Source organism: Bufo bufo, chromosome 6, assembly GCF_905171765.1.
Source record: "Bufo bufo chromosome 6, aBufBuf1.1, whole genome shotgun sequence".
NCBI lineage: Eukaryota > Metazoa > Chordata > Amphibia > Anura > Bufonidae > Bufo > Bufo bufo.
This window is the reverse complement of record NC_053394.1, coordinates 237,244,014-237,258,397: the sequence shown is the minus strand read 5'-3', so window position 1 is coordinate 237,258,397 and position 14,384 is coordinate 237,244,014. Positions and strand designations below refer to the sequence as shown.

The 14,384-nt window shown below is 40.3% G+C and overlaps 1 protein-coding gene across 1 annotated transcript; it reads left to right on the top strand.

Annotated features, from left to right (window-relative positions):
• Positions 1 to 10,883: 10,883 nt before the first annotated feature.
• Positions 10,884 to 14,046, top strand: LOC121004429 (loricrin-like). Its single transcript, XM_040436635.1, has 4 exons — positions 10,884 to 11,407; positions 11,726 to 11,785; positions 12,408 to 12,455; positions 13,963 to 14,046. Exons 1-4 carry the CDS (start codon positions 10,942 to 10,944, stop codon positions 14,001 to 14,003), a joined length of 615 nt encoding a protein of 204 aa, XP_040292569.1. The 5' UTR covers positions 10,884 to 10,941; the 3' UTR covers positions 14,004 to 14,046.
• The last annotated feature ends 338 nt before the right edge of the window (positions 14,047 to 14,384 follow it).

Here is a 14,384-nt window from a genome sequence, read left to right as displayed (position 1 = left end):
CAGGAAGGAGTGGTCTCTCCTCTCTCTCTAAAACACCTGTCAATACGAACAGCTAGAGACATGGCAGACTCTAACGAGGCAGGTCTCTCATGAAACGCAAATGCATCTTTCAATCCCTCCGAAAGACCATGGCAAAATTGACTTCGGAGTGCAGCATCGTTCCAACCAGTATCAGCTGCCCATCTCGGAAATTCAGAACAATATATCTCTGCGGACTGTTTACCCATAAAAGACGCAGTTTAGATTCAGCCAGAGAAATACAATCTGGGTTATCATATATCTGCCCCAGGACTACAAAAAATTCATCCACCGATCGGAGGGGCCGTGCCGCCACTGGCAGCGAAAAGGCCCAAGACTGAGCGTTATCCCTGAGCAGCAAGATGATGATCCCCACCCTCTGCTCCTCACCACCAGAGGAATGGGGAAGTAGGACGAAAATGGAGTTTGCAAGCCTCTCTAAAGCGAACAAAATTCTCACTACCCCCGGAGAACGTATCCGGAAGCGAGATCTTAGGCTCGGAACAAACTCCATGAATACAAGCAGAACCGGTCACCTGTAACTGAGACACAGTTTTACAGAGATCTGCTACCTCCAGTGAAAGACCCTGCATGCGGTCAATCAAGGCTGAAACCTGATCCATGCTTAAGACGGTAATGGCGGTTTATAATGTCACGGATGATGTTACAGATAGCTGGAAGTTATGGATAAACATCCGACTGGCTTGATCCCAAACTAAGGAGCATAAAAGTGACCCCTGTAAAACCCTAAGAGCTCACCCTGACTGCTAAGCACATACAAGGGTCTCAGAGGTAGACGATTGCATGCCCTCGTACCTAGACTGTGTGACACCTGAAAACCCTATAATAGTGAGGGGACACGACCACCGGCTCCCTGCACTTAATACGGAGGGAGTCAGGGTCACCTAGAATCAAGCCAGCAAGGAAACACAAAACATGAAAGGACTTATCTGAACAAGCAGGAACAGAAGTCTCCAGCAGTGTCCACTTCAATCCAGGAAGTAGTATTAACCGCAAAGTGAGGCACTATGGGAGGGAATATAAAGGGAGGCAATTAGAGTAAATAGGTGACAGCTGGGAGAAGAAAAGGAGATGACAAAGTGAAACCAAAACAAAGAACATCATGCAAGAGGTACAGAAGAACGTCTGCCAGACCTTCTCAGAGAGCTGGCGGTGACACCTGACCGCTTGCAACACCAACTCCGACGCCACTCTCCTCATCACTACTTTCTCGCCTACTGGAGGAAGTGGTGGTTGTCTTCTTGAGATCTTGGCTGGGCAGTAGTTGCTGACTGTCACCTAGTAGCTCGTCCTCGCTGTATAGTGGAGCTGAGCCCACAGCATATAATACTTCTCTGGCTGAGGTAAAAGAAAAGGACAGAGGCAGGTTGAGGACAGGTGAGGGCACAGGGCCTGGTCCCGGACCATGCCAATTAAGGGATGTGTTGACAAACCCACTGACTTTTGGCTGGGGGTGTCTGATGTCACTTGGGATGACGTGGATGACCTAAGAACCGCCAGGTTTTTGGTCAAGACACGACCGCTAGCTGACACTGGGAGCATAGGCCTCTGGAAGTGACCCTTGCTGCCACTATGCTGCGAGCTGTGCCTGCGCCAGAAACATTTAGACCTCTTCCCCTCCCCTGTGCAGGGCCCGTCACTTCTCTGTCTGACATAATGTTAGATCAAATAAGTAAATAAAAAGGAAATTAATACACCCCAAAAAAAGCCTGTCATTTTGTCACTTCACCACACATCGGCAAATAATACTTTTTTTGCCACTAATACACGCCAAAAAAGGATCTAGAACATATAACTGCACAGCTGAACGACAAAAAATATTTTTTTCCCATTCATACATGCCAAAAAGAGCTGTAATTTTGTCACTTCACCACACAACAGCATAGGCTACTTTCACATTAACGTTTTTTGCGGATCTGTCATGGATCTGCAAAAACGATTCCGTTACAATAATACAACCGCAGTATTCAGATCCAGATGCTGGTTTAAAAACTGTAACATATTTTTCATGGGACAACCCCTTTAAGCTGCTTGTGTCTGTAGCAACTATATCTCCTTATCGAGAGTACCTAAGCGGTGTAAGAAGTCTTATAGGACAGGAAACACTCCTCTGGAATTCTGGGAAGAGGGTATGCAAATGAGCTCTTAGCAAGCTCTGCCTCCAATGCCACCAGATGTAAGGTATCTATCCTATAAGTCATCATTCAACCCTTTAAACAGGACTTGAGACATGACTTGGATATTAATTAAGCCAGCACTTAATCTGCAGACAGCTGTTTCAGGGTGACTGCCCCTCATCAGTGCAGACCAGAGAGAGCTGAATAATGAATAATGGCTATCCAAGTCATGTCTTAAGGCCTGTTTAAAAGGTCGCGCATTGACTCATAGAATAGATAGCTTACATTTGGTGGCTTTAGAGGCAGAGCTCATTTGCATACCATCTTCCATGGAAAGTACAAAGCTCAGTTACCAACAGCATAACATGGGAGGGATGTAAGAGGAGACTGGGGGTAGGTATGGGACTTTCATTGCTTGGACAAAGTAATTCTTGGAAATGCTTGGCCAAAGCTTTATTTTACCTTCTATAAGCCTGACCTGACAGGAAAAATTCAAGGAAAATGAAGCTCCCACTTTACAGTTATACAGTCACAGAAAATAATGCACTATAATAATAGATGCAAGCATACCATATGGACTAAGCCCTCCCTCTATTGATAAAATCTGAGACACTTGGTCAATACATTTTGATCAAAACACATCTAAGCCCACCTAACAAGCGACAAGGTGGTCTCAGTTCAGGCGGGTCCTACGCTAAACTTGCCTATGCCGTTATACATATATGTTCAGGAGCGCAGACCCCGCACATATAGTGTGTTGCTCCTAGTTACCTCCATGTGCAGCAGCAACCGGTGGGAGGAGGAGCACACACAACTATATATACCACCTTAATCAAGGTCGCCTATTAGATAGGTGGGACAAAAGTGCACATGAATACTAATCCAAAGATAAGAGCGTATACACAAATGAAGGTGCCACTCCTTCAATACAAGTTAAACAAATCACGGAAAAAATAAAAAATAAAACATCCTGCACTATATGATAATGAATGTTGCGGATGTACATGGCTACATTTATACAGTCACAGAAAATAATGCACTTTAATAATAGATGCAAGCATAACATATGGACTAAGCTCTCACTCTATTGATAAAATCTGAGACACTAGGTCAATACATTTTGATCAAAACACATCTAAGCCCACCTACCAAGAGACAAGGTGGTCTCAGTTCAGACGGGTCCTTAGCTAAACCTGCCTACCCACTTTACAGTGCCTGAACTTTTCCACATTACACCCACAAACTTAAATGCATTTTATTCTGAGTTTATGTGATAAACCACCACAAAGTACCAAGAAGTATGTATGAAGTGAAAAGAAAATGATACATGGGTTTTAAAATTTTGAAAAATATGAATCTGAAAGTGTGGTGTTCGTTTGTATTCAGCCCCTCGAACTCTGCTACTCCCAAATAAAAGTTGTGAAGAAGTGTAAATCAGGGTTAGGTTATAAAAAAAAAAATCCCATGCTCTGACCGCTCAAAACAAATGCATGCTACACTTTCCAGATTTTTATTTATAAAAAATTTTGAAAAACAGGTATTTTCTTTTCACTTTAACACTACTTTGTGTTTGTCTATCACAAAAAATTCCAATGCAATACATTAAACTTTGTGGGTATAACGTGAAAAAATTTGGAAAAGCTCAAGGCAAGAATAAAAATTCAAGAATACTTTTTAAGGCACTGTATGCATTGAAATTGCTGTCTGAGCTGTGCTAAGGCTGAACTCTATTGTCAGCTTCCCAAAGCTCGAGCATAGCTTAGGATACACTATTAAGGAGTTAAGTGAAATTTGGCAGGTCCAATAAATTACTTAATTTAAGCCAAGACAAATGCATCATCCAAAGGAAGTAGTTTTCCCAAGTTAAGGCCAAGATATGGTATTAAAAAAATTTATGTCTAAAGACTGAGTATATGCGGTAGAGGTTACTAAGGGGGTCATTTAATAAGACTGGCATTTTAGGTGCTGGTCTAAATAGACCCTATATCTGGCAGTGGATTGACCAAAATTATGAACAGGTGCCGGCATCCAGCGCAAGTCTAAATGTCAGCCAGCTTCCTAGCCTAAAACAGGTGTGGAAAATGATGAATGGCCTGCTAGCCCGTCCCCTTCCCCTCCATGTCCACTTGAAGAGGGAAAAGTCGCAGATTGTGGCACAATGGTTAATCTGCACCTGAAATAGCTTGCTGCTTTTCCAAGGCTGCTATCTCAAGTGCTGCTGTTATAAGTGCATTGGAGATACTCAGGAGGTAATCTGGAGGTGGATACAATCTAAACAAGTAAGATTTGTTTGTTAAAATCTTTCCCCTCTTTACAATGGCAGATCTGGTTCTGTGCAGGAATTGTTGTGCTTTTATTTCAGGTTCCACTCTTCAAAGGTTTGGATACTGTCTGATCTGTAGACAGCTCTCCATAATGCAGCAGGAAATTACCTTTTTGAAATATGAGATTTTTAAATTAACCACTAAACAAACTCAGGCTGAGAACATTGCAATGCCACTGCCACAGAGGCCCCCTAGAAATGGAAGATGGGTTACTGTAGGTTCAGGTAGACTGAGAGTTGTGGATAGAAGGCATGTCCCACAGTCTGTGGCTCTCCATAATTCATTTGCAGCACTTTCAGAGTGCAAGAGCAACATGGAGGATGGCTCAAGCACAGTGGGTGAAAAACAATCATCTCTAATGCCTAAAGTATGTAAGACTGCAGCCAAAGACAAAAAGGAGAAGGGGAGGATTGATAGTAAGCAGCTGTTGGTGGGCGATTCCATCATAAGAGGTGTGAAGTTTGAGGAGAATGGTGTTGTGAGATGTCTCCCTGGTGCTACCGCTAGCAGGGATAGACGACGGATCCTAAATATTGTTAGGCAAGCAAAGCAGGAAAGGGAAGTGGATGCTATTCTCCATCTTGGGACAAACGATCTGGCTTGCAATGAGGTTTCAAAGGTGAAAGAAGCTTTTCATACACTTGGAAAGGATATACGGAAGGTTGCATCAACTGTTTCATTCTCTGCAGTTTTGCCTATGCATAACTTTCAGCATGACAGGAAGATGCGCATTAAGGAATTTAATGTATGGCTTGGTGAATGGTGTCTGAACCAAGGGTTTGGCTTTGTGTCTCATGATAGCTCTTGTTGGAATGGAAAAGAACTGTACAAGAAAGATGGTTTGCATCTTTCTCTCAAGGGAACGAATGTCCTCGGTGAATAGTTCCAAGTATTTGCTAAGAAGCATTTAAACTAGGAAAGGGGGGCAAAAGAGTGATAATCCAGCAGTCCAACTGCCCCCCGGAACAATGCCAGAAGAGGCTTGTAGCACAAAGGTCAAGAAATGACAAGCTCAAGGGGAGTAATGACTGGGATATATCAATACCAGGGTTCTCTCTATACAGGAAAGACAGAGAAGGCAAGAAGGGGGGAGGGGTGGCCCTGTATGTGAAAGATAGCATAAAATCTAATTTGATACAAGTTAGCGAGAACAATTTAGAGTCAGTTTGGGTTACCTTGCAGCTTGATAATCATAAGGTAACTCGTGTAGGTGTGATATATAGACCACCTAGCCAAGTCAAAGAATTAGATGATCTACTAGTTGAGGAAACAGCTAAAATGACATTGAAGGGGGAAGTTATTATTATGGGAGACTTCAATCTTCCAGATGTAAACTGGAAAACCAAAATAGCTAGTTCTGCCAGGAGTACAGATATTCTAAATTCCCTACTGGGATAATCTCTACAGCAAGTAGTGGAGGAGCCAACCCGGAAGGAGGCCATTTAAGATTTAGTATTCACAAATGGGAATTTGGTATCTGATATTACTGTAGGAGAAAGCTTGGGATCTAGTGATCACCAGTCAGTGTGGTTTACTATAAGTACAGTGACTGAGTCACACCACACAAAAACAAATGTTTTAGATTTTAGAAAAACTGACTTTTCTAAAATTAGATTAGTGGTATACGAGTCCCTATCAGACTGGAACAGTTTAATTGGAGTCCAGGAGAAATGAGACTACTTAAAAGTGGCACTATTGAAGGCAACAGAAAATTGCATTAGGCTTGTGAGTAAAAGCAAAAAAAGGAAGAGACCACTGTGGTACTCAGCAGAAGTGGCCAAAATCATTAAAAACAAAATGATAGCATTTAGGAATTATAAAAATAAAAGAAAACGAGGATGACAGACAAATTTATAAGATTAGGCAGAGAGAGGCCAAACAAGTTATAAGAGTTTCTAAAGCACAGGCAGAAGAGAAATTAGCTCAGTCAGGGAAAAAAGGTGATAAGGCATTCTTCAGATACATAAATGAAAAAAGGAAACTAAAACAAGGAATTACCAAATTAAAAACTAAAGAAGGAAGGTATACGGAAGAAGATAAAGAACTAGCTGACTGCCTCAATGAATGCTTCTGTTCAGTTTTTACAAAGGAAAATGAAGGAGAAGGACCTCAGTTAGGAAAGAAGACTAATGAATCTTTTGACGCATGTGTCTTTACAGAGGAAGAGGTTCTAAGTCAACTGTCTAAAATTAATACAAATAAGTCACAGGGGCCTGATGGTATACACCCAAAGCTATTAAAAGAGCTCAGCGGTGAACTAGCAAAACCATTAACAGATTTATTTAACCAATCACTGGCAACAGGAGTTGTCCCAGAAGATTGGAAATTAGCAAATGTTGTGCCCATTCACAAGAAAGGTAGTAGGGAGGGATCGGGCAACTACAGGCCAGTAAGCCTGACATCAATAGTGGGGAAATTAATGGAAACCATACTTAAGGAGAGGATTGTGGACCATCTAAAATCCCATGGATTGAAAGATGAAAAACAGCATGGGTTTACTTCAGGGAGATCATGTCAAACTAATCTTATTGATTTCTTTGATTGGGTGACTAAAATAATAGATGAAGGAGGTGCAGTAGACATTGCTTATCTAGACTTTAGTAAGGCTTTTGATACTGTCCCACATAGAAGGCTTATCAATAAAGTGCAGTCATTGGGCTTGGACTCCCATATTGTTGAATGGATTAGGCAGTGGCTGAGGGACAGGCAACAGAGGGTTGTAGTCAATGGAGTATATTCAGACCAAGGTCTTGTTACCAGTGGGGTACCTCAGGGATCTGTTCTGGGACCCATATTGTTTAATATCTTTATCAGCAAAATTGCAGAAGGCCTCAATGGTAAGGTGTGTCTTTTTGCTGATGACACAAAGATTTGTAACAGGGTTGATGTTCCTGGAGGAATACACCAAATGGAAAAGGACTTAGGAAAACTAGAGGAATGGTCAAAAATCTGGCAACTAAAATTTAATGTTGATAAGTGCAAGATAATGCACCTGGGACGTAAAAACCCAAGAGCAGAATATAAAATCAGTGATACAGTCCTAACCTCAGTATCTGAGGAAAGGGATTTAGGGGTCATTATTTCAGAAGACTTAAAGGTAGGCAGACAATGTCATAGAGCAGCAGGAAATGCTAGCAGAATGCTTGGGTGTATAGCAAGAGGAATTACCAGTAGAAAGAGGAAGGTGCTCATGCCGCTCTACAGAGCACTAGTGAGACCTCATCTGGAGTATTGTGCGCAGTACTGGAGACCATATCTCCAGAAGGATATTGATACTTTGGAGAGAGTTCAGAGAAGAGCTACTAAACTGGTACATGGATTGCAGGATAAAACTTACCAGGAAAGATTAAAGGACCTTAACATGTATAGCTTGGAAGAAAGACGAGACAGAGGGGATATGATAGAAACTTTTAAATACATAAAGGGAATCAACAAGGTAAAAGAGGAAAGAATATTTAAAAGAAGAAAAACTGCTACAAGAGGACATAGTTTTAAATTAGAGGGGCAAAGGTTTAAAAGTAATATCAGGAAGTATTACTATACTGAGAGAGTAGTGGATGCATGGAATAGCCTTCCTGCAGAAGTGGCAGCTGCAAATACAGTGGAGGAGTTTAAGCATGCATGGGATAGGCATAAGGCCATCCTTCATATAAGATAGGGCCAGGTGCTATCCATAGTATGTAGTATATTGTGCAGACTAGATGGGCCAAATGGTTCTTATCTGCCGACACATTCTATGTTTCTATAAATACGCCTAATATAGGCATATTTCACAATAAGAATTGACCCCCCCAAGAGTTATATTCTAGTCAAATGAATGTACCACTATCTTTACTTGTATGATTACAGTGTTCCAAGATTCCCTGATGAGAAATTAGCTGAAATCTGAACACACATCAATAAGGAGAACCAACTAAATTATATTTATATTGTCAATACAGAATTTTGATTAACCCCTTAATGATCAGGCCTATTTGGGCCTCAATGATCAGTTACATTTTGCATTTTTGGCCTTTTTTCCCCTTTGCATTTCAGCAACTATAACTTATATATATTTTTTTATTGGCATAGCTTATGAGGCCATATTTTGTGTCACTATGACACAGTCTTGTGCTAGGCCAATACTAAGTGTACCCTAAAATCACCTGGATCTAAATACATTTGAAATTGCAAGTAATTAAAAAATTAATATAGCCACTGAGTTATTCAACACAATTTAGGGAGGGTTCACAACACGTTTTTGTCATCCATTTAACGGATAAAGGATACAAAAGCATAGCACACCACACCACGAGTCCGGTAAAAAAAAATTATACGTTAAAATATTTATATATTTTTTTACAATGAAATTCTATGCTGAATGGATGCAACTGTATGGCATTATGCTGAGGCATCTGTTAACGTATATTTTTTTTTGTACACAAAAAACAGATGGCAAAAATGTATGTGAACCCGCCCTTAGCTGTAAAGCCCTACAGTACCTTCTATTTGTTCTTTATCATATTTGTCGGCACATGCTCAGCTCCATCTTTCAGCTGCCACCAGATACCATTGCAGGCCTTATTGCAGCATTCGAAAAACTCTGCAGAATAAGGCAACTTAATGACAGCATAAAAACTCGTATGGACGACCAAAGTTATATTATTATGCATAAACATACACCATGACTGCACACTTAGTAATTTGTAATGTAACAATGACATCATTACTTCCATTTTTGTTAGCCATTAAAAGGTATCAGACCTGCAATACTCTTATTTTGTTTCTCTTAATAAAAGCACTATGTCGTGTATCTGGACTTCTCCAAAGCATTTGACACTGTACCACATAAAAGGTTAGTATATAAAATGAGAATGCTCGGACTGGGAGAAAACGTCTGTAAGTGGGTAAGTAACTGGCTCAATGATAGAAAACAGAGGTTGGTTATTAACGGTACATACTCAGATTGGGTCACTGTCACTAGTGGGGTACCTCAGGGGTCAGTATTGGGCCCTATTCTCTTCAATATATTTATTAATGATCTCGTAGAAGACTTGCACAGTAAAATATAAATTTTCGCAGATGACACTAAACTGTGTACAGTAATTAACACTGAAGAGGACAGTATACTACTACAGAGGGATCTGGATAGATTGGAGGCTTGGGCAGATAAGTGGCAGATGAGCTTTAACACTGACAAATGTAAAGTTATGCACATGGGAAGGAATAATGCAAGTCACCCGTACATACTAAATGATAAAACACTCGGTAACACTGACATGGAAAAGGATCTAGGAATTTTAATAAACAGCAAACTAAGCTGCAAAAATCAGTGTCAGGCAGCTGCTGCCAAGGCCAATAAGATAATTGGTTACATCAAAAGGGGCATAGATGCCCGTGATGAGAACATATTCCTACTACTTTACAAATCACTAGTCAGGCCACACATGGAGAACTGTGTACAGTTCTGGGCTCCAGTGAACAAGGCAGACATAGCAGAGCTGGAGAGGGTCCAGAGCAGGGCAACTAAAGTAATAACTGGAATGGGGCAACTACAGTACCCTGAAAGATTATCAAAATTAGAGTTATTCAAGTTAGAAAAAAGACGACTGAGGGAGATCTAATTACTATGTATAAATATATCAGGGGTCAGTACAGAGATCTATCCCATCATCTATTTATCCCCAGGACTGGGACTGTGACGAGGGTACATCCTCTGCGTTTGGAGGAAAGAAGGTTTGTACACAAACATAGAAAAGGATTCTTTACGGTAAGAGCAGTGAGACTATGGAACTCTCTGCCTGAGGAGGTGGTGATGGTGAGTACAATAAAGGAATTCAAGAGGGGCCTGGATGTATTTCTGGAGTGTAATAATATTACAGGCTATAGCTACTAGAGAGGGGTCGTTGATCCAGGGAGTTATTCTGATTGCCTGATTGGAGTCAAGAAGGAGTTTTTTATTCCCCTAAAGTGGGGAAAATTGGCTTCTACCTCACAGGGTTTTTTTTGCCTTCCTCTGGATCAACTTGCAGGATGACAGGCCGAACTGGATGGACAAATGTCTTTTTTCGGCCTTATGTACTACTACTACTAAAATAGTATATGGAAAAAAGTTTATCCTATAAACTGAGTGATTTTGGAATGGAACCTCTAGTTAATACTATATATAATTTATGATTTGAGGTAGCTATATAATTTAATGACGAGTCATGTAAGCAATATTTTTAGAGTCTCTAAAGTGCAGCGCAAGGAAACACCGTGACGTTCAGCTTACAGAATATATTGTCCAAAATAATTTGATTCTAAATTATACATGTTGCTTCATCCTTGTAAAAAAAAATTACAAATTACAGCCAATGGAAAGACAAGCCAATTTATGTTCATTATTACCTCCCGACTATAAAAGGAGCCTTTTACCAATATAGTGGACATACAGCTGTTCCTTTAAGAATTGGCTTTGCTTTATACATACTGTAGTTATCATGTCTGATATTAAATGCAAATCTGGTGGTGGATACCAAAAAGGCAGCTCTGGTGATGACTGTGGTGGTGGATATCAGAAAGGAGGATCTGGCAGTGGTAGCTCTGGTGGCGGATGTCAGTCAAGTGGCTCTGGTGATGGATGTAAACTAGGTAGCTCAGGAGGGGGCTTTCAACAAGGCAGCTCTGGTGGTGACTGTAGTGGCGGATTTCAACAAGGAGGTTCTGGAGGTGGATATCAAAAAGGAAGCTCTGGGAGTGACTGTGGTGGCGCATATCAGCAAGGAGGTTCAGGAGGTGGATATCAACAAGGCAGCTCTGGAGGTGACTGTGGTGGCGGATATCAGCAAGGAGGTTCTGGAGGAGGATATCAACAAGGTAGCTCTGGAGGTGACTGTGGTGGTGGATATGGCAAGCAGAACATGACCTTGTGTGGAGATGACCAGCAGAAAGGTGGATCCTGTACATGTAAGTACAAAAAAAGAAAGAGAACATATTCATGAACATGTCACACTAAAATAAACATGTTTATGGGTATGTATTTGTACTGCTAAATATTTTAAATCTCTCGGCTGTTGGCTATATTTTTGTGTATGCACTCTATTCTCCCTTGTCTCTTGTCTTGTATAGTACCTATATTCCAAGAAATAGCATAGTATAATCGATTATATTCAGACTGTATGCATCAGGAATAAAAATAGCAATAATAATAGACGGGCAATCTGAATGCAGATCAATGGGTTTTCTGACTATAATCTTGTACTAAGCTTCACATTTCTGTTGTAGCTGGTGGCTCCGGACAACAATGTCAAGATCAAGGTTCATATGGCAGCGGTAGTAAATCAGGTATTGTAATAATAAAACACAAAAATGTCAAATATTGACTTTTTACATTCATATTCACTAAAGTACTAATGCAACCAGATAAAAAGTGCTGTGGCCATTCATGTTTGGTGTCTATGGTACATTAATCTAAAATCCCCATGGCAAATATATGAGCACAAAGCAAGCTATTTGGTCTATGTGTGCTTTCTATAAAGTGCTTTAAAGGATGGTGTATATATGAACCTATTAACATAACTATTTTTTAGCTACTCTTATATATGTAAGAAGTCACCAGTAATAAGTGATTATGATAGGGCCCTGCTGTTAGGACCCCTGTTATTAACTCTCATGACCAGGGGAAGCACACAGCTAGTCTTTTTATTTCTCCTATAGTAATGTTGTTAATAGTCAGACACCTACCAGTGTGATATCGATGACCTATAGTACCTTGACGATAGGTCATTAATAGTTAAGCCTGTTTAGAAGCCTCAGACGCATGTAATAAAACAGTGCAGGAGCTGTATGATTAGTGTCAAGAACAAATTAATTCACATTAGAATGAGGAAAGAAAACCAATCATAAAAGTTTAGAAAGCAGTCTATATGCCTTCTAAAAAGGAAATTACACTCTCTTTCTAATTAAGGCGGTGGTGCCGGTTGGGGCCAGGATTCTTGCGATGGTAGCAAATCAGGTAAGACCTAAAATAGGAACTTGAACATCTTGTTTTTTGAAGATTGTTGGTGGGCCATATTCAACAAGATTTTCAGAACATCTTTGATATATCAAAACAGTAAATATTTGGAAAACCCACTTTATTCAGTTCCATAATATGATATGCACATGTCATATTATATGCCATAATGTGATCAGGAGCCACATTTGGCGCATGGGTCCATTTAATGAGGACCAAGACCCTTTCATTAAAATAACATGACAATCACGTATCCAAGATTCAGTAAGTGTTTGTGATTTAGGACAGTTTCCCATCAAACAATATCTGCAGTAACTACTCCGAAGATACTATAGAGTACTGGGGCAAAATTTCTTGGGCAGTTCAGTTAACAGGGCAGTGTTAGAGGTCACTCCATGTGGATAATTGGTTACTGTGCTGACATGTTTTGGCTTACAGAACTGTTTGGACACTATAGTTTGGAATATCTGTGAGGTGGTACTGCTTTGTAAAGTAATATCTTCTAGACCAAAGGCTGAAGTAATGCAAGCATTCATTAAAAAAGATCCAGGGTAAGAGAGTACAGCCTCACATAGTAAGTTTATACATTTCTTGTTAATAGCCACATACTTTGCAGGTAAATAACAGTTTTATCGGTAAAACTGTAAGGCCACAAACTTGTACATAGGATGAAGTTAAAGTCAACCTGTCAAATTAGTTTTATGGTAACATTTTCAGTATAACTTGAATTTTATTCAAATAATCATCCTCTCATTCTGAGCCTAGGTGGTGGGGTCTACTCAATGATGTCAGATATATCTGTATGCACACTCATACAGATAAGGCTGTCAATCATTGATCATACCGCCCACTTGACTTTTGAACTCAAATTGTGCAGAGATTTAGGCCAAGGCCATGTGACGTCACATTCATCGGTCACATTGAAGTGAATAGGGCTGAGCTGCGATGACAAGCACAGCCACTGTACAATGTATGGTGCTATGCTTGGAGAGCTGAGAGAAGGCACTAGTGTCAGTGCTGGTGCCTTCTCAAACAGCTGATTGGCAGAGCTCGGGTGTGTCAGACCCCCACCAATTAGATACTGGTGAATTATCAGAGGAGTCTTTAATACCCCTCCTTCCCTGTACCCACCAGTATCTGTAAAGAAAGCTATACCTGCTCAACAATGTTTGGTTACAGCTCCCTGACTCCTGTCTTCACTAAAGCTTCCAGTTCCCCTCATGTCAACTTCCAGTGCAAGCTGCTAGCTGGTTTCATACAGTAGGTGGTGTGTCCCCAAGTGGCATGTTTCTTCTGGGTCACATGCTGGTTTGGACACGTCACTGCTGAGACTACTGTGTGACGCAAGGTGATCTGCTTTTTTAGGAGAAAAATGTTTAAATGGGTGACAAACACATAGTTTTACATTAATAAAAAAAATGTCTTCCAATGATTTCTAAGCTCTTCTCAAGCAGTAACTATGATCTGAATTAGGAAACAGTAATAGTATTGTTTCTTATTTTTTCAGATGCCAGCCAGGGAAAAGGAACAGGAGCATGCAAGAAGTGAACAGAACGCTGGATCTTTAAAACAGCAAAACTTATAATCTTATAATCTAATAAATACATAGACACCTTACCCTGATGCCTTTACTTATCAAATAAATGTGATTTTTCATCCCAATCTGTCTCTTTTGTTCTATTGTATTCTATAAAAAAAGAAAGAAAGAAATTACAAATAAATACTTTCAAAACCGCATGCCATACCAGTTCCTGAGAAACATGTCAATGATGATCAGGATAGCAAATGTACTTTATATATGCCAAAGAAACAGACCCTGACAACGTTAAATGATTGAGCTTTGTAGACAACACAGTGGAGTATAATTTTATCAATTTGTCAGACAGTGCTTGTATGGTGGTCTAAGATAAAAAGCAAGTCTAAAGTAGT

Bases quoted from the DNA above. Each gene is read 5' to 3' on its own strand.
- LOC121004429 (XM_040436635.1), top strand. From the start codon at position 10,942: ATGTCTGATATTAAATGCAAATCTGGTGGTGGATACCAAAAAGGCAGC. The intron at 11,408-11,725 runs GTAAGTACAAAA...TTTCTGTTGTAG, and splicing joins GAAAGGTGGATCCTGTACAT to CTGGTGGCTCCGGACAACAA. The intron at 11,786-12,407 runs GTATTGTAATAA...TTTCTAATTAAG, and splicing joins TGGCAGCGGTAGTAAATCAG to GCGGTGGTGCCGGTTGGGGC.